At 45.7% G+C, this 21,597-nt stretch overlaps 1 protein-coding gene across 1 annotated transcript in view; it reads left to right on the top strand.

Moving 5' to 3' along the window:
- Positions 1 to 21,597, top strand: part of LOC138287955 (putative tetratricopeptide repeat protein 41) — a 574,376-nt gene that overhangs the window by 418,006 nt on the left and 134,773 nt on the right. Inside the window, exon 14 of the mRNA XM_069228994.1 lies at positions 5,624 to 5,774. Within this exon, the coding sequence (XP_069085095.1) occupies positions 5,624 to 5,774 (151 nt within the window). The remainder of the gene's footprint in view (positions 1 to 5,623; positions 5,775 to 21,597) is intronic.

The following is a 21,597-nucleotide window of genomic DNA, read 5'->3' as shown; positions in this document are numbered from 1 at the left end:
GAACGTCAGAACTCTAGATATTTGTGCGCTCAAGATGTCTATCTTTGAGAACAACAGTGAGCGCAAACACTTAAAGCAAATCTGGGAACTTATAGTCACTCATGCGCATGTATAAAGTTGACTTGTGATAATTAAGTCAAAGGAAAGGAGCAGGGAAATTAAAGACAAGGGGAAAAGTAAAACATTGAATACATATATTGTTTACCATGTCATTTGATTTACTTCACATGGTACATCATTTCTTAGAACGCCCGCTTGGTGTTCGACTGTGCTTGTGATGTTCTTTTTTTCTTTGTTTATGACTATTATTTTTATGGAGTGTATTTTTGGGGGGAAAATACCAAAATAAATTCATATTACTAGACTACCGTTTGCTCTCCTTTTTTAAACTTTTTATTACTGGTTCAAAGTACATCAGTTTTTCATCATCGTTCAACTGCCCATGTTTCTTTGAAGCTAAGCTGCATATGTCGTAATTTTACACATCCTACCCAGTCTTCATCTTCTAATTTACGTGGCAGACCGGCAATATTCCACTTTACCATTCAGCACATGCCACTTTTCTTTGGCTCTACTAGCCTCATGCTGGTTTGAGGGGATATTGTTTGTGAATCCAATGTTATACTGATGCACTGTTTCAATCGTGATACAGCACCCCATGCCCAATCATTATTTCCAGGGCATTCTATCTTGCCCATGCTATTAATTGCGGATACATATTTCATTCCACTTACGTGGTCCAGATTCACTTGTAAACAGGCCAACGTTTTAGTGTCATTCGAGCTATGCCTGCACAATCCCCTTAAGCTAATATGCGTATGTTCATAATATTGTAGCTTTCTTGGTATGTGGCTAGGATGTCGGGGTATGATTCCTGGCCTTGGTGAGGAAATAACCCAATAATAGTTGGAGTACAGGCGCCTGCATGTGCTACTGCTGCAGTCTCATCTTCCCTGTGTCGACTACTCGAGGTCTCCTCATCCCTTGTGTTGGAAATTCACAGAGTGTATCTCTTCCAAGGCGATGTGAGCTATATCTTAAAAGGCATTCATTAATTTTAGAATGTGACTTCTGTTTAGAATGTCATTGTAGGAAGCTGGCTCTGTATATACAATCTCAAAATTAGATATAGTGTGCTCAGAGTCCAGGGGTTCCCCAAGAGGCTTGACAGAGGCAATAATAGATAATACTAATGCTCTATTTGTGGTAATGTGGTCAAGCAGTTAGGCTTATCAGAGGGTACTGTTAAGCATTTGTTGTACACACACAAGCAATAGAAGGAACACAAACTCAATGACTTAACTCCACACCAATAGGATTTTATATAGAAAAATATATTTTGTTAACTTATTTCTAGAAGCATAAGTTTCAGTTTGCAGGTAAGTACATTAAATGAAAGGTAGTTTGTATAGGTAAGTTCAGAACTTTAAATCAAATCGACAATACATACAGTTTTCTTAAAAATGGCAAAAAGCTATTTTAAAAGTGGACACTGCAATTTTCAACAGTTCCTGTGGGAGATAAGTAAAGCACTATTTCTGAGGTAAGTAACAAACTTATAAGGTTTAGTCTCCAGGGCACAGGTAGCCCACCGTTGGGGATTCAAGTTAACCCCAACACCCAGCACCAGCAACACGAGGCCAGTTAGGTGCAGATGTCAAACAAGAGCCAACATAACATGGGCCCCTATGGAGACAGGGGATACTCCGGTTCCGGTCTGCTTGCAGGTAAGTACTCATGTTGTCGGACAGCAGACCAGGGGGTTTTAGAGGAGCGCTGGCGGGGCCCCAAGTAGGCACCAATCCCACATCCTCAGCAGCACAGGGACAGCAGGGTGCAGAGTGCAAACAGGGCGTTGGATTTCCAATGGAACTCCATGGGGAGACCCCGGGGGTCACTTAGGTGTGCTGCAGGCAAGGCACAGAGGGGCTTCTTGGGCAAGCCACCAATTGGATAGGGAGGAGGGCCGTCTGCTGGTCGTATCTGCACAGGTGGTCGGTTTCTCTCGAGTCTGGGGGCTGCGGGTGCAGTGCGTCTCCAGGCGTTGGATATCTTCGTCTAGGGCAGTCGCAGTCAGGGGGTTACTCGGGATTCCCTCTTCAGGCATAATCGTGGAGGGGAGGAGTTGTCAGCCCGGGGTGGATACTCAGTCGGAATTGCCTAGGGATCCTCTCTGGCTAGTTGGGCCACCTGGACTCGGGCCGTGGAAGTCGACTCACGCTTCTGGAGTGAGGTGGGAGTCCTTTAGAAGCAGTTTCTTCTTCTTTTCTTTTGGGCAGGGCCGCTGTCCACGGGAGTTTCCTGATCCTCTGTGATGCAGGCAGTCCTCTGGAGGTCTTTCAGGGGTTGCTGGACCTGCAGGATGTGTCGCTTTTCTTCTGCAGGTTTTTTGAAGCAGGAGACGGGCCGGTAGGGCTGGGGCGAGTCATTTATTTTCTCCCTCTCTTCTCTGTGGGGTTTTCAGCTCAGCAGTCCTTCTTCTTTCTTGAGGTCATCAGGAAACTGGTGACCTGGGTTGAGGGAGGCCCTCAAATCTTAGTTTTAGGTGTGTGTTAGGGTCCGGGGGCAGTAGCCAAAGGCTATTGTCCCGGAGGGTGGCTACACCCTCCTTGCGCCCACTCCCTTTGGGGAGGGGAGCACATTCCTATCCCTATTGGTCCCTGTCCTCCAAACCAAGATGGAGGCATCTGCAGGGAGGGTGTCACCTCAGCTCTGGACACCTTAGGGGTGGTCCTGGCTGGGGTGGTCACTCCTCCCTGTTTTCCCTAATTTTCCAGCCGGCTTGCCGCCAAAATTGGGGCATTGTCCGGGGGGCGGGCATCTCCACTAGCTGGAGTGCCCGGGGGCACTGTAATCTGAGGCGTGAGCCTTTAAGGCTCACTTCCAGGTGTTTCAGTTCCTGCAGGGGAAGGTGTGAAGCACCTGCACCCAGGTGAGGCTTTGATTCTGACCACAGAGAGCACAAAGGCACTCACCCCATGTGGTCAGAAACTCGTCTGAAAGTGGCAGGCTGGCACAGACTGGTCAGACCTAAACTAGCAGTTGGGCTAACATACAGGGGACATCTCTAAGATGCCCTCTGTGTGTATTTTTCAATAAATCCTACAGTGCCATCAGTGTGGGGTTATTGTGCTGAGACATTTGATACCAAACTTCCCAGTATTCAGTGAAACCATTATGGTGCTGTGGAGTTCATAATGGCAAACTCCCAGACCATATACTCAATATGGCTACACTGCACTTACAATATCTGAGTATGGACTTAGACACTGTAGGGGCATATTGCTCATGCAGCTATGCCCTCACCTGTGTTATAGTAAACCCTGCCTCAGGGCTGTAAGGCCTGCTAGAGGGGTGACTTACCTATGCTACAGGCAGTGGTTTGTGGACATGGCACCTTGAGAGGGGTGTCATGTCAACGTTGTCCTTTTCCCCTCACCACCACACACAAGCTGCAAGGCATTGTACATGTGCTGAGTGAGGGGTACCCAGTTTGGCATAATACATGTTGCAGCCCTTAGAGACCTTCCCTGGCCACAGGGCCTTTGGTACCATGGGTACATTTTACATGGGACTTAACTGTGTGCCAGGGCTGTGCCAATTGTGGGAACAAAGGTACAGTTTTAGGTAAAGAACACTGGTGCTGGGGGCTGGTTAGCAGGGTCCCAAGCACACTTGTAATCAAAGTTGTCATCAACACTAGCCAAAAAGTGGGGGGGGGGGGGAGCTATGCCAACAGTGGCATTTTCCTACAGTCATGTAGGCCATGCGAGGAGAACAATGGTGTGAAAACCTGTATTTTATTTTCATTCACGTATTTGATGGTCCTCCACCTAGTGTTTGTGTTTGTAGTGCCCTCTTCATTCAGGTCCCCATCTGTGTCAAATTCTTTTGGTATGTTCCAAGTCTTTTTTGGTTGACATTGCTTCTGCATCCTCCTAATGTTGTTTGCGCTCGCTTTCTCCTTCCGTAGATAGTTCGATATCCACAGAATTATTAGTATTCTTACTGCTAGATATGTTATGCTCTCCATGCGTTTCTTCTTAATGAGAACCAGTGTTTTATTTATCAAGGAAATTCCCTTGAATTCAGCAGCTTTGGGTCTTAATGGAGGATTAGTTTTTACAGTAGGTGTTGTTGGGCTATTGCTCCTGCTTGGAAACGGTCCTTGGTGAATCACTGCTTCCGGCATCTTATTATTATCTTTCTCATTCAACAATTGCCCTCTGTTGCCTAGAGGACATCTCTTCATACGGGAGTGCGCTGTGCGCCTTTCTTTGCATAGTAAGCCCTCTCTATGGGTCGTCTCATGGGACGTCTCTTACTGGCCAAATAAGTTGCACCGGGCTTCTCTAGTTGCATTGCAATCTACATAATCTTTGCATCTTTTAATCTTTTTGCTCCCATCTTTTTTCCCCATAATTCTAATTTTCCTTCTTCTCATTTTTATTAAAACACTTTATCATCCTTTCCTTTGTAGCAGAGGCTTGGGGGCGCTTTGCTGGTGTACATTGTAATAGATCTGACGGACAAAAGTTTATGTACACTCGCAAACTCATACATTTTTGGGCGTTCCCCAACTTTTCATACCATCCTTACAATGCAAAGTTGACTTCTGCACCGTAAGTAATTTTACACTCTAGTGGTGTAATATTATGTGTGCTTAAATCCATTTATGAATGTAAATCAATGCCTTGTGAATACACAACATGAAGTGACAATGCTGAAATAAGCAATTTGCGCACCACTTGCATTTTATGTGCCCCATTTATGTGATTTTTGTGAATCATGGTCGTATCTATTATAAATACATTGGAATCCTTAATATGTTACATATAAAACATTGATTCTTAAATGGTAGGAAATAAAAAATCAAGCTCTATCGCTTCTGAAATATTAATTTTCGCATGTAGATTGGTTTGTCAAGACACTGCAGCAAGTGTTCAAAACATCAGTAATTCCAACCAGTTTAAAGTCCGATAAATCCGATAATGTGTTTTAGTTTGTTGGCTGTTGCCGCCTCAGCTCCCTGGCACAAATGTTCAGTGCACCCAAATCAATCCGATTGAGCTGAAACTATGATGTCTGTTAAAAAGGAGACACAACACCACAGATTACGGGATCTGCTATATTAGGCAATTTATAGGAACCAATATTGCTGGGCGTACACGCTGGAGCTGCCCACACAAGTCTGGTAAAACAAACCATAACTGAGACAATTCAAAAGATTTGGTGTGCAAATCATAAATTGCTACTTTTCAAAAACGGGATGCTGTAATCAAGGGCATTTGCTCCCGCCCTGGAATGTCAGGGTGGTGGGGATTAGACCTGACCCTTGACACTGCCTCCACGCGGTTCTAAATGAGGGCTTTCTATACTTAAATGCGTAGACAAACACGCTATATGACCCTATCATATAGGGTGTGAACATTAAAGGATTAACGACCTGGAATTTTCTCAGGCTGAAAACTGTCCCGTTATCACATACTGTAAATAGTGGTCGGGTCTGTACCTAAAACGTTCCCTTATTGTGTTATTTTGTATCACGTTTACATTACTAATTCTCTTATTGTTGCGCTAGTTTTGCTCCCATGTATTACCTTGCACGCCTTTGCTCCTGCAGGAACACTGCTGTGTCATCTGGCAAAGGCCCTGGCTGCCGTGCAATCCGAGCAGCACCATCAGTTGCTAAATGAGGCGATTCGACATTTTGAGACATTCGCTGCCAGCCCTTTTGAACAAGCTACTTTAAAGCTCCTGGAGGGCCTTCGCACGTAAGCCAAACTTCAATTGTATAATGTCATTACAGTACTGAAAGCAACACACCATGTTTTATGACTTGGATATTGATGTTCTTCTCTAGACTGAATGTAATGAGTTTATTTAACTTGTCTACCTCTCCATCCTCAACCGATCCTTCTTTTCCTCCTTAATGCAGTCCGTGGTAGAATGAGAGTTGACCTTTTTTGTTTGAACATCACTTTGTGTGATTTTCGTACTTGTTGATTGCCACCGTTATTGGTCTGTCAGCCTGGCAACAGATCTTAGAACCATACATTAGGTTGGAAAGATCGTCTGTCATTTGGAATAAGGACGTTTTGGGAGCTGAGTTGAGCTCTGGATGTTGGTTGGTGAGCTGTGGTTTTGGGGCTTCATAAAGAAACGTTCTGTCGGAATCACGTCCATTCAGTCACTTCACTTTGAAGACCGTTATCATCTCTAGCAGGGTCGGATTGGGACCAGAATTCGGCCTGAGTGCATTAAAAAAAAAGTGGCCCACATTCTCAAATCGTTAATATATATATATATATATATATTTTTTTTTGCAGTTTTAGATAGCGAGAGCTCGTACCAAAGACATTGGAGCAATTACAGTGGGCACCAGCTACATTGCACAAGATTAAATTCATTTTTATTTTCGATAAAGAGATTAAGTGATTTGCGCAGAATCACTGGATGCTGAACTGACGACAGAACTTAAACATATTTCCCCAGTTCCAACTTCAGCAGCTCTGGGATCATAACGTTACAGCCCAATTGTTTTTTTCGCTGAGAAATTTGACCTCACAGCGAGGCATATGCAAACCGTCTCCCACCCCTCCACCAAGGACTAAAACACTCAAGGACCAGGAGACAACACCTGGCACCTGGCAAGGCCACTTCTGTTACTAACCTCCTGTCCAGCCCACTATAACCTCAGGGACTCAATGGGGGGGAGGGGGTCACGCAAAACACAGGGCTGCTGCTGCTACTCCAGGGGGCTTTGATACGAGTGCCTCCGTGCCCCCCCCCCCACTGCGAGGCCCCTGCATATTCCCACTCTCACCATGCCCACCATGGCTTGAAAGTAATGGCCCAGCAGGGGAGATGTTTCTGGGCCAAGTCGGCCAGAGGAGGCAGAGGGCTGAGGTGAGAATGCCCTAAGGGCCAGCCTCAATTTGAAGGCATGGCACGGGAGTGCCGTGATACTGACCTTGGCGGATGGGATACTCTGTCACAAACGTGACAAATATCCCGTCAGACGTATTAAAAGTTCCATTATATCCTATGGAACTTGTAAAATGGCGGGCAGGATGTCCCATCCATCAAAGTCCTAATAAGACCCTAAGTCTCTGTGTGCTGGTTTACAGAAGCCCTAAAACAACTGCCCACAGGTGACCCTGAAGCACTGGCCCATCGGCCAATGTCCTACTGACCGCCTTTCCAATCTGACCCTGATGAATGGTGGTTTACAAAGAGCAGCCATAATTCAGCTCTCATTGTCATTGTCCCACAGTTTGTGATATCCATGAAGTAAAATGTTATTTCAGAAACATGTAGTTGTACAGATTGCTTTACAGCCTCAGGATCCCAAAGAAGGCACCAATAGTGGCACCGAGTGTAGCAATATGTAGATTAAGCCTCAAACGCAGTACTGTTCTCTTCTTTTGCATTCCTACTCCAGATAGGTCTGATCAGGCATACTAGCCATGACTGGCATTTTGTTATCAGTAAAAAAACACCTAGAACCTAATTAGGTTCTAGTTAGGCCATGGGAGTATTAACATGAAAGGCTTGCAGTTTATCCATTAGCATTAAGCTCATTAATGATTGGGAAACCACATATTCACATATGTAGGTATATAGTATTTCTGTAGCTCTAACCACATGGAACAAAGCAAGATTTGTCAGCAGATTCAAGGCTTTAGAACTTGTCTGGAACATAGCAGACTGTCTCCTTCAGTGCTAATTTTGAAAGAAAAACCTGAAAACTCCCCCAATTCCCCTAGCCAATGATCTTCAATTCACGGATCCTTGAAACAATGTAGCTATGATGCCATTTATTTGTTTTTTCCTCTTCCTGATTTGTCAAATGCTGTAAAATGTGTGTTTGTGGTACACTGAACAGTTGCCAGTTGAACAGGCTGCCATTGACTAAGTTGCCCTTCCACAATTCATAAATAAATAATCTCACACTGGATTCTTGACAATGTCTGCTTTTAGGAAATATTTGGTTATGTTGAATAGTTGCCGACATCTAGTCTAGAATCACTTCTTGAACATAATCCATCGTGTTCTTCACAGACTCCTTTTAATTGTATTTATGACCTTTGCCTATCATTTAACTTCAGAAAATCCACAGATGTAAGTGCCATTTGTATCGGAAGGATTGGACTATATTGTGGGCCATAGATTTCATTTGGTTTCTAAATGTAAATCTATAGTTGGCAGTGCCATTAAGGTTCTTAATAAAGTTATATCCCAAGCACAAGAACCACTTGGGTGAACTCTAATTTTATAAATTCAACTGCTAATAGGCAAAATTATTTTCTGAAGAGAGGTGAACCAATTTACACTACTAAACACCTTTTTTCATTAGAAATGGTCAACCAAGAAGTATTAACGGTTTATCAAAATAAATCTTTGGTTGGGTACAAAAATAAAATTCACTTATATAGTGCTATATATTGGCCAATGAACGTACAAGGAGTTGTAGCCAACAATGCTGTGTAGAAGATATGCAATGAAATAACTAGGAGCGTATTGTAAAATTGCAGTTAATGGTGCAGGAAAAATATGTATCATCTATCACGTCCTTCAGAAGCTGCTAGAAAGAAGACACTTCTACAACAATTAAGTACTCCAATAAAACGGATGTCAGTAGCCATGCACATGGGATGAATTTAAATGGAGGCATAGAGTTTTTTTAACCTCTTTATTTTATGGTGTTATTGTAACATTGCATTAGCTGCTAAAAACACAACAACGTCTACTCAGACCAGTAAAGCATTAAATATTGCCAGTATTTGTGTACCTTCTATCAAAGAGTGATACATCAGCAGCAGTTGTAAACATCATATCATACCACATTTCAGCCTGACCCATGTATTATTTCCCACCCACTCTTATCCTTTCCAATAGTCTAGTGTCTACTGGGTGTAACAGTCCTTCCCGGCACTTCTCCCTGTTGTGCGGCACATGTCCGCCCATGAGTCAGTGGTCATCTCATAGCTGTCTTCAGGTCACAGGACTGTCCTCAGCAGAACTGCCTCCCTGGTGGTCGTGAAGGAGGGCTTCCATCATCGCCTTCTGACATGCTAGGTCCTCCTCTGCCACCTCGTCATACTTTGTTAAGTCTAAGTTCCTCCTCCAGCTCCTTCTCTGCCAGGTCTAGCCACCATATGGAGAGGGGAGAGCCCCTTGTTGAGAGCCAATGTATCGCTATTCTGCGCTTAGCCAATAGTAGGCCCAGTGTTGCAAATCTGTACTGACTTTTGCTGCACTTGGTATTGGAGATTATGTCCAACAAACATTGTTTTTCGGTTGTGACTAGTGCAATATGTGTCACTCTCTTCAGTTGTTGTGTCAGTACTCCTCAGTACGTTTGCAGTTTTCTGTAGGACCATGCCATATGCAGGAACTGGGCTCACCGCAATGTGGGCAGTCTGAGGTTCTACCCGGGTAATCTTCTGCAATCTCACTGGGGTCAGAGAGGTGCCATGAAGGTAGTTGAAGTGCGTCAGTATAAAACGAGCGTTGCTCACCACCTCCTGCACTTGCGTGCAAACTGTGGTCAATTCTTTGTCAATTACTGGAGTCGATAAGTCTTCATCCCAAGCCAGCGGAGCTCATAGTGGAGTCAAGGGTCTATCACTTTTTAGTGCTGTGTGGAGCCGTGACACCAGTCTCCGTCACCCTCCTCCCTTCAGCAATATGTCCAGGATTAAAGAGGGGGGTGGCATATCTGGGAAGTTGGTGCACACCCCCTTAGCTGTCCATAACAGTTTGGCAAACTGGAAGAACTGTCCTGGGCCAAACCCAAACACCTCGCGGGCCTCTTCACACATTATGAATTTATCTCTCAGGTAGAGGCCGCCCAGTTCTAGGCACCATCTATTTGTCCATGCTGTCAACAACATCATTTCAAGTATGCACCTAAACAGTGGTAGCCAGTCTGTCGGAAGCGTCCTACTAAAGTGTAAGCATTTAAATACACTTTGGGCTACCACTTCCAATGCTGAGGTCACTTGTTTTATCAGTTATTGTGTGCGAGGAGGTTGATGAGCTCCTCCCATCAGATAAGTCGGTATGGTACCCCGTGGGAGTGTCTCTTCCGTCAGTGTGGTTTCCAAGTACGGGTCCCCAGAACATCACTTCGGTGCACACTGCAATATAGTAGAGCTGCAGTTCTGGTAGCCCCAGAACCCCAGCTACCCAATCCACCTTCAGCACTAGTAGGCATACTCTAATTCTCTTGCCTGCCCAAACCAGGTGAGTTAGCAACCCACCAATGTCCCTAAATAAATACTAACCGGTCCATCAGGTACATTAAGTTCTGTAAGACGTATAAACAGCGTGCTAGCAGGATCGTTTTTGCCAGAGCCACCCTGAAGGTTGGAGGGATATCGAAAATTGTACAGCGGCTCTAAGCCTCTATAGTGTTTTACCCAAACTTTGCACGTGATGTGTCGGTACTGTGTCTACATACACTTCAGGGTGTCTAAAAGTCGAGCTCTACCATGTAATGCCCCGTTCAGGCAGCTATGATTGTTCCACTGCTGCCAGCCATGCCGGGGGATAAAGCAGAGTTGGGTGCCTGTTTATACACAGGCCAAGACATTCACAAAGGATTCCAATCCCTGCAGTAACATAGGGACTGACTCCCGAGGCCATGTGATATATACTAGTGCACCATCCGCATATAGGGATATTGAATGTTCTCTCCCACCCACCCACCCATGTGCCCCATGGGTCGATCTCACATCGCAGCTAGATCTCCAATGGCTCTATTGCCAGTGTGAAGAACAGAGGCAACAATGGGCCACCTTGCCTGGTGCCCGTCTCCACCTTCCAGGTGCAGGATGTATGACCACCCGTCTGCACTCTTGCCATTGGGTCGTTGTACAGCAGTCTGACCCAGCGAACAAAGTTGGGATCATAGCCCATCGCTCTAAGGAACGCGAACATATAGTCCCATCTCAAGGAGTGAAATGCCTTTTCAATGTCAAGTGACACAAGGGCACACTCGTCCAGAATCTGTTGTGCTGAAGCCATGACATGGGTGAGACCCGGTATGTTCATAAGCATATTGCAGCCTGGCATGAAGCCTCATTGATCCTCATGTACTAGTGTTCCTATTCTGGGCAGTAATCTGATGGCTAATGTTTTGGTGAGGATTTTAGTTTTCGTTATAAGCATGGACAGTGGTCCGTACGCTCCCATGTCTTTCGGGTCTTTGTTGAGTTTTGTCACTATCCCAGTGATGGCTTCTCTCATAGTGTCTGGTAGGTGATTATGATCTTTGGTCTCTAGGTGTATTTCCAAAATCCTGTGTACCAGGAGGCAAGAGTACACTTGATAGTATTCAGAAGTGTGTTATCAGGTTACACAGGGCCTGCCCTTGCCAGCATGGAGCAGGAACCCAAGCGTGGCCTCTGGAGTGAAGTTCACTACGTGTGGGCGGCCATGTTGCCAGGACACATCCCCCAAGGGAGGCACAGAATTACTTGTGCCACACAAAGGGAATGAGTGAAGCAGATAGGCTCTGTCCTCTGGGCATTAAATGTAAAAGACAACTAAAGCACTAAAGCCTACACCTTTATTTTTGTAATTGTGCAGAAATTAGCTGAATCCATTTCCACGGTCAACTACCCCCCCATACTAGATATATGTGGTTATTCTTTTTCTTTCAGTCACGTTTCAGAAAGCATCGTTTTTGGACACTATATGGTTTTTGCCCTACAGATATCTGCATATGTTGTGAATGTAATGTTTTAGAGTACGGACCTTGGTGGTCTCAAACTATAAAATACCCAGATGATAACTCGTGCACATTTTTTATAAAATGTCCAGATGATAACTCATGCATATCTCCAGTTGGGTTGAAACACTAACAAGTACAAGTACAATATGCCCAATCGGCTTGTTTTATATTGGGCAGCATGTAACTTGTATGAGTTGGATGCTCATATGATTACACAACTCTTGTAATTCTGTTGTATTTTTGTATTTTTGTGCATCTAAGCACTGAGCAGAGCACCTGAGAATTCCAAAATGTACACAACTTGGCAAAACATTATAATGATTATGTTTATTAATGTGTGTGTATTGTCCTTTCTTATTCCTCCTGGTCTGCATTCATAAAGTGAACATCGATTGTTTGTCCCCTTGTAGGACGGCAGGCTCATACCTGATCAGGCTGTGATTGTTTCCTTGATTCGTAGCTGTATGCACACCTAGGGCAGACTGTGCTTGTCTATGTACTGCGTTTTGTCACATCAGTGATTGCACACGAGCAGTACCCATGACCTGTACGTTTTATATATAAGGCTCTCAAACTTGTTCTTTAGCACAGATGAGGATTCACTATTTTAAGGACTTTATTCACTTATCTGTTTGATTTGCAGACTAGGAAATTTTATTTTTTTATGGAGCAATCGTTGGTCCACCTGGTCAGCCGAAGGATGTACTTTGCTGATCTGGCGGAAGACCAGTGCCCCTACTTAGAGATCTATGGCAGGTGGGCAGATATCTCTTGCCTTCAGCATAGCCACAATTGTAGAGGCTCTGTTGAAGACACTGAAGCTTTGCTGAGCAAGTGCCATGTTTAATGCACTCAGCAAAGTTTCTTGTTTCTCAAATACAGTCCTCCAAAGCCAGAGTTTGTTATTGAAAAACTAAAAGATAATGTCCCTGACACTCTGGGAAGTTTCTCCCAGTGCATAGAGGTCATTTCATGGGTCTCCCTTTTGAGAACGATAGATTCTCCCCATTGGTCCTGGAAAAGAAAAACATAAGACAGAACGTCTGCTCTAAATACGGTGGGCAGACTGACTGACGGCCCGACGTCAGATGGGCTTGGGTAGAAGGGTTCTGGAGCCAGCATAGGTTCTGCCTCATAAACATGGTGCTTCTGTGACTGTAAGTGGAGCGGGGGAGCTGCCACTTTAGCACACAGGTGATTTGCCACTTTTTTGGCAGAAGTCCTTCTGCCAACCTCTAACTGACACCCTAACCTTACAGAGAGTTGAGCACTGTCTTTGTCTCTGTGTTTTCATCTAGTAAAAAGGCTTTCAAAGCATACTTAGCTGGGAGTTAAGTTTATTTAAGATTCTTATAAAACCCAAGTAGTTCCAGCGACACAAGACCTTGAGGCATACTCTCTCAGAACTTTAAGCTGTATTGTTAGCCTTTCTGAATCATGTTCCAAGAATAGAAATTTGCAGGATACCCATTGGGGAATGTCAATGCATTTTGCAGACAGTATTCCTTGGATATTTCATTTGTGACTGGTGCTTCCTTTGGCCTGATAATTCTGCGCAATATCTTCTTCTAGATCTTGGTTCTTCAAATGCTGGATCCTCGCCTCACTAGAAATGTTTTGCAACTGTGTTTTTTACTTTAGTGGTATTACAAGATAAGTAGACTAGCATTCATTGTCAAGTTATACGCTTTGGCGGACAGAGTAAAGGCAGAGAGATTCGCAGAGCACATTACTCCCACAACCTTGCCTTTACTCCACCAGATAAATTTAAAGATGTCCGCCAGCCCCAGGGGCATCTCTAAACATTGGCAGCACCTTGCATCATGGCAGTTCCTGCAATATAGGAGACATTTGATGGATAGCTCCATCAAAAGTGAAGCCTAGCCATCAAACTTTTCCAAAGTTTTTTATTTTTCAAACTCCCAAAACCCGAGTTTGATTCTGAAAAATAAAAAAATAGTGACCCCCTACACCATGGGAGGTTTTCCCCATGGTGTGGGGGTCATCTTTTGTTTTTATTACTGTGGCTCACTGACAGGCTATATCTAGTGTTGAGCGACAGAAAAAAATGTAATTCAGCCTCCCGCTATAAATAGGAGACAGTCATGTGGCGTGCCCTACAGCCCCTACTCCCTTGGGCCGTAGGAGGAATGGTGACACTAATTATGTACATTTTACTTAATCAACATAAACCTGCCAGTCTGCCAAATTGGTTGGGCAGACTGAGGGCCTGATTCTAACTTTGGAGGACAGTGTTAAACCGTCCCAAAAGTGGCGGATATACCACCTACCGTATTACGAGTCCATTATATCCTATGGAACTCGTAATACGGTAGGTGGTATATCCGCCACTTTTGGGACGGTTTAACACCGTCCTCCAAAGTTAGAATCAGGCCCTGAGTGTTTTGTATAGAGGGTACTCGGTTGCAACAGAGTACCATCTCCTCCAACATCTAACACCCAGGGAGGGCAGCCTCAGAAGGATCACAGCAGCCCAACAACACCTCCCAGGAGCCAGGTGACCCTGCTGTCTTGCTCGGAAGCAGTGACATATGAAATACATTGAAGAGTTATTCTGAATTGTATTGCCCAATCCACTCTAGAAACCGGGCTGGTGCAGTTGCTCCTTAATTACTTCAGCATCTCTTGGCTTTACACATTTTGGGTGCTGTTCTGATAAGTGATGACATAAATAGGACTTCAATCCTCAAAGTAGTCTCCGGGTTACAAGTGAAAGTGGTTGACACACAATGTCCAGGAAAGAAATAGTGTCTACCCCATGTGAGAAATCCCTGCTGCGATTTATTGATGTGATGCACTCAGAGTAGGCAGTAAAAATGACTAACACTGAAAATGTGCATTGAGAGCAGTAGATGACAAGCAACAGGTACTGCCCAACAGAATTTCAAGTTTTGAGAACGATGGGGAGATGGTGAAGGAGAAGCTGTGAACAGGGGGATTCCAGGTACAGGGGCTGAGAGAGAACTTGAAGCTTTCAGGACAAATGTGATTAACAATGTCACATTACTAGACTAATAGACTACTAAACGTCTAGACTGATGTGGGGATCATTTCTGCCAAGGATGCCATTTGAGAGTGTGTGGTGTCACTGAGAACAGAACTATGCAAAGTGTTTGGAGAAGTACTGAGTAATGAAATGCAGATGATACAACCTGTAGTGGAGTATGTGTTCTGAATACTTCAGAAACAATGAGGAGATGACAATGATACATGTGGCACAATGATGGTCACCCCACTGTCTGCTGAGTGAAGGAAAAAATACTGAGAGGAGATATCAAAAAGGGTAAGATAATGATGGGAAATGCCAGGCTTCCTCTCTTCCCAAATCTCAGTCCAGAGCCACTTGGGAGCAAGGGGCATTACTATGTCTGTTGGCTCTCCAATGAGACTAAAGAGGGACTTTGCAGGAAATAACTATAATGTGAATCACAGTTTCGGGCTGCTAGAAAATGCAAAATGCCATTTCACTGTGTACGAAAGGCATTTGCGGTGGTGCAAAATGCGATTTCTACCTTTAGAAATCTCATTTTGAAAATCACAAAATAGTAAACCGGAAATAGGGATTTCCAAATTGTGATTCCCTAATCGCATGTACAACAGATTTCCTAATTGCGACTAGTCACAAAATGGACATTTAGGAAATGCATTTACCATTGATTCAGATCAGGTGGTAACCAGGTGCAAAATATAATAAGCATTTGCAATGCAATAGGTCTTGCATTTGCTTGAGTTAGAGCTATTGGGATTGTAAATTCATAACTGGACTTTTCTTGGCACATAAATTGGTCAGCCCTGCCTCATAAATTTGCTGCTGTATAATCCCAGTGGCCCTGCATAGAACTAAAGCACTTCCATTTACCTTCTTACTATCCTAATTTAAATCTGCCATGCTAATTCCGAAAGAATATCACTTTCACCACCCCACCATAGGGGTTAAAAGACAAAAGTCAGCCACAGAGGAGAAATAAGCTAGAAGGGTCACCCAAACATATCAAGAGTGTTAAAACAGTGACATAGTAATAAGATGTCAAGTTGGCCTGAATTGGGGTCATAATTGTAATAAGGAGATATTATTAAAACATTTACAATTATTATTTAAACTTTTATCAGAATAACACTTTTGGCATTAGACTGTAATAATGCCACAGCTATTCAACAGCCCCTAGAGGGCACCATGACAAAAATATCATTTGTAAGAAACAGGCCCTCATTACAACATTGGTGTTAAATGGTGCTTACCGCCGTGCAGAAGACCTCCAACACACTGCTGCGGCCGTGGAAATCCGCTACAGCTATTACGACCCACAGGCCGGAATCCGCCAAAATCTAGACACCCACACAAGTCCTGCACACCAAAGGTCAGTGATAAACTGGCGATAACAAAACCTCCACCATTACGCCAACAGGAATACGCCCACACTATCACGACCCACGAATCCACGCGGCAGTCTTTCAACCGCGGTATTCCATTGGCGGTACACACCGCCACGCTCAAAATACACACACATTTACAAAACACAACCACATTGGACAAATCAAAATACACATACCTGATACACATACACACACCACATCCACACACTCAATACAATATAAAACACACACCCACATCACCCACAAACCCCTACGACAAAAATTGAGAACAAAGCACAGAGAGAGACACCACCATCAACAAACTAGCATTCACAGGCACACAACACCATCAATCACACAACATTCAAGCACCTCACACAACACACACAAACACATCCCCTCACACATCACAACACACACCACCTCACACATCACCCACACCACACCATGGCACGCAGAGACACCCCAGGTTCTCTGAGGAGGAGCTCAGGGTCATGGTGGAGGAAATCGTCCAGGTAGAGCCACAGCTATTCGCATCACAGGTGCAGCACACCTCCATTGCTAGGAAGGTGGAGCTATGGCGCACAATCGTAGACCGGGTCAACGCAGTGTGACAGCATCCAAGAACACGGGATGACATCAGGAAGAGGTGGAGCAACCTACGGGGGAAGGTGCGTTCCGTGGTCTCAAGACACCAGATTGAGGTTCAGAGGACTGGCGGCGGACCCCCACCTCCTCCCCCACAACTAACAACATGGGAGGAGCAGGTCTTGGCTATACTGCATCCTGAGGGCCTCACAGGAGTAGCAGGAGGAATGGACTCTGGTAAGTCAAATCTTAACTATTACATCCCCCACCCTACCTGCATGCTATCACATAATCCCCCCACCCTCACCCTCACCCCCATCACTCCAACACCTCACATATGTCCCACTATCACAAACCACCCATCCCAACACCAAGCCCTGCATGCAACACCAAAGTATGGACACCCATCACCAAAGCATGTCAACTACAGATACCCACACAGATCCCCAAACCAAATATCACACAAGGTCCTAGACAATAATGTAAGCACTAGTGTACAGGGTCACCCACCCATTGCACACGATGGCACACACAGATGCAATAATCATGCCTTTACACCCCTGCAGGACCCCTACCCAACGTCACCAAACAGGATTTTCCAAATGTGTCTGCCCCCCCCTCCCCTTCCCCCCCCCCCCCCACACACACACACAGAAGAGGCCCACAGTGATGACAGCAGCTCTGTCCAACTGGATCTAGATGACCAGCCCAGCCCATCTGGGACCTCTGGACAGTCGGTTCCCCACACACTGGCACATGCCACCACAGAGCTTCCCCCCTCAGGAAACACCAGCACAGCACCCACCCAGCGGGCACATCCCTCTGTCCTCAGGACACGTCAAGCAGCAGTGTGTCCACCACTACAGGGAACCCAGGCAAACCCACAAACCCAAGAAGATCAGGGACCTGGGGGCAGTGGCAGTGGGCACACGGTTCAGGGGACAGAGGAACAGGAAAACAGCAGAACTGGGAGGACTGCTGTGCGACAGGGGGAGGACAGGCCCAGGGAACCCACTCTCCACGAGGCCCTCTCCAACATCATGGGAGCGTACCATCATTCCCAGGAGACGATGGCAACGGTACTGGCCAAGTTTCAGGAGACCAACAGTATTTAGGGATCAGGGAGGAACTCAAGTCCATCAACACCACCCTGGTCACCATTGTAGGGGTGCTGAAGGACCTTGTGAACACCAGGAGGGACATTGTGGCACAACAAGGGGCCCCTGACACTAGCCTCGATGATGAACTGCCCACCACCTCCGCCGGCGCTAGTGGACAGGAGGCACCACCACAGGACCACGACACTAGCAACCCACCCCCTGCAGATGGAGAACCACCCAGCAAACGGTCCCTGAGATCCAGGACAAATACAGAGAACAATAAACCCCCGCCAAGAAATGAGACCACCCTGAATGTCATCCTTCTGTCCCACTTCGTCACCCTGTCCATCCTTAAACTGCCCTAGCTCCACTTCCTATGCCCCTTTGGACAATGCACCTGTGAGACAAATAACTGGATCTGCCATGGACATTCCTCCACCATCACCCCTGACCATTTTCCAACCCTCTCCACTAATTTGCACTTAAATAAACACCCTTCAATCACAAAACAATCTGGAGTCAGTCTGTGCTTTCACAAATGTGTATTTGCAATAACTAAGGAAAATAGCAATGTCCATTGTATCGTCAGCATACCTATGTCACACAGCTCTAGTCCATGAGGTCACACAGTGGGACCCACATCTGTGAAATGGAAAGACAAAGTGACAGGTCAGGGTCCATACACTGGGTGAAAGTGACAGACATATGATAGGTCTAACAATTGTATGAGATGTAGGAGGCAGTGATGTCTTCTTACCTTTGTCTCACTGGAAGTATTGCTGGATCACGTTGTTTCTGTTTTCGATATCCTCTTCTTCTGCCTCCTCTTCTTCACTGTCCACAGGCTCCACACCTGCCACAAGACCTCCTTCTGGACCATCCTCCTGCAGAAAATGCACCTGTCGTCGCAAAGCCAGGTTGGGCAGCATACAGCAGGCCAAGATGATCTGGCACACCTTCTTTGGTGAGTAGTAGAGAGAACCACCTGTCATATGGAGACACCAGAACCTGCCCTTCAGGAGGCTGAAGGTCCTTTCGATCACCCTCCTAGTTCGCCCATGGGCCTCATTGTAGCATTCCTCTCCCCTTGTCCTGGGATTTCTCACTGGGGTCAGTAGCCATGACAGGTTAGGGTACCCAGAGTCACCTGCAAATGTCGAGGGACAACTGTTAGACACACACTAACCCTTAGGGACAACCCCAGACCCAGAAAACTATTCACAGGGTATAGGGTCCTTGTCCTCACCTATTAGCCACACACAGTGCCTCTGGAGTTGCCCCATCACATAAGGGATGCTGGTATTCCTCAAAATGTAAGCGTCATGCACTGAGCCTGGAAACTTGTCATTCACATGGGAGATGTACTGGTTGGCCAAACACACCATCTGCACATTCATTGAATGGTAGCTCTTCCTGTTTCTGTACACCTGTTCACTCCTGCTGGGGGTACCAAGGCCACATGTGTCCCATCAATGGCACCTATGATGTTGGGGATATGTCTCAGGGCATAGAAGTCACCTTTCAGTGTGGGCAAATCCTCTACCTGAGGGAAAACGATGTAGCTGCGCATGTGTTTCAGCAGGGCAGACAACACTCTGGACAACACGTTTGAGAACATAGGCTGGGACATCCCTGATGCAATGGCCACTGTTGTTTGAAAAGACCCACTTGCCAGAAAATGGACTACTGACAGGACCTGCACTAGAGGGGGGGATTTCTGTGGGATGGCGGATAGCTGAAATCAGGTCTGGCTCCAAGTGGGCACACAGTTCCTGGATTGTGGCACGATCAAGTCTGTAAGTGATAATGATGTGTCTGTCTTCCATTGTCAATCTCAAAAGGAGGGACAGGGAGAGTTATGGTCCAGTGCACTATCTCCCAACAGATAATCAATAACAAGTAGAGTGCACTGTTCCAGGGAAGAAAGAGGGGTTATTTGTTTACAGGGAACCCAAAGGTTTAGGAGCAAGAGCCCTCACACACCCAGTCGGGTGTCATGCTTCATCATTGGGAGATGCTCCTCGTCAGACCGGCGCTGCAATGTCTGACGGGCTCCCCAATACGGGGGCTCTTTGCCGTAGATCTTTTGTACAGGTCACCAAGAAAAGGGTGTCTAGGCAGACCTGCGTCAAACAACAGGAGAGAGAAGATTAAAATTGGCTCTAAACCTCAATGTCTAGGTAATTTACTAACAGAAATCTGGGGTCTAGACCAAGATTAAAAACAACGTGAAAGTGTCCATGTGAGATATAATGCTCAACCACTTTCTGCAAATGAGTCAGGGCGAGAGAATTATCACTAGGCCTCTAGACTAGGGTCAACATGTTTTGCTTCTAGTGGTCCGGGGGGATCCAATGACGCTTCATCAGGACCAAAAAGAAAGGGCCTTCTCCTGAGAAAAATTGAAAAACAGCCCTGTAGGTATCTATGAAAGGACAAAGAAAGGTTAGGTTAACCTTCAAGTAACTTACATTGAAGCCTATTGTCCGTCCTGTCAGTTAAACATACTGTCACCCTGTAAAAAAATATTTAGATAAGGAGAAGGGTGTGTTAAAAAATCAAACATAACCCGTGTTTAAAAAGTGCACACATGAATGTGGAGACCATCACGCACACTCAAAAGAATTAAGGCTTACCATCCCAAATTTAGGACATGGCTCCCTGGGAAGAGGAGGCCTAAAACTGGGGCTGCTAATATAAAAAAAAACGAAATAAATAATGAAATAAACATAGCAACCTATATACTATTAAATATGTCAATTATAGAGTGAAAAATGCTGTATCACATGCGGAGTATGGGCAATCAGTAATTAGTATTAAAATTGTCAACAGGTCCACCAGCGGTCTGTACACCAGAGGATGCCGCCATCTCCTCACCTGCCCCAGCGGACGTGCCCTATGGACGAGAACAGCGAGCACAGAGTCAGCCAACACTGAGGTAGTAAAAAAAGATTTTATTGCACACATTTGTCAATCCGCTATGTGCCTGTCACTGTGTATGCAAGGCCTAGATAGGTGTGACTCATTTAAAAATAATGCCATGTGGCCACCTGAAATGGCGGCTGCCTGACCTGTAATGTGGGACAAGGGGATATGAGGTAACTGCGCTGGCGTTGTACACCGTCGCGGTAGGCGGTCGAAGACCGCGGTGCAATCCTGCATTGGTTAAAATTGGGCCCTATGGGTCCCAGGAGCCAATGACGATGTACGCCGGCGGTGACGGTACGCACTGCCGCGGACGTGACCGCCATTTTCTCTCTGTTCACTCACTTGATATCTGACCTTCGACAGGAGAGGACCTACACTGCAAGTGCTGCTGTGACCTGTGTCTGGAAGCGACGATGGCTCATGTGTCTGGGGAAAGGGCCCCTGTCTTCACTTCGGAGGAGTTGGAGAAGTTCGTGGATGGGGTCCTCCCCAGTACACACTACTCTACGGTCCTCCAGACAAACAGGTGAGTACACTGTGAGCATGCTGTATGGGCAATGCCTGTTTGGAGTGGTGTGGATGGAAGATACGGGGGGCTGAGGCCTGCATGAGCGGACGGTGAATGTATGTGTGTCAGGGCAAGAGTGGGAACGTGGGCCAATGACTATGATGGTCCAGACAGTTAAAGATCATCCTTTTCCCCTGTACTATTCCTCTAGGTCAGCACCCACCAAAAGAAGAATATCTGGCGTGCCATCGCCAAGGACGTCTGGACCCTGGGGGTCCACCACAGACGGAGCACCCCACTGACGGAAAAGATGGGAGGACATTCGCCGCTGGAGCAAGAAGGCGTCGGAGGCCCAG

This window comes from Pleurodeles waltl, chromosome 4_1 (genome assembly GCF_031143425.1).
Source record: "Pleurodeles waltl isolate 20211129_DDA chromosome 4_1, aPleWal1.hap1.20221129, whole genome shotgun sequence".
NCBI classification, from domain to species: domain Eukaryota; kingdom Metazoa; phylum Chordata; class Amphibia; order Caudata; family Salamandridae; genus Pleurodeles; species Pleurodeles waltl.
Note: the sequence above shows the minus strand (reverse complement) of the source record. Positions and strands in the feature narration are given on the sequence as shown.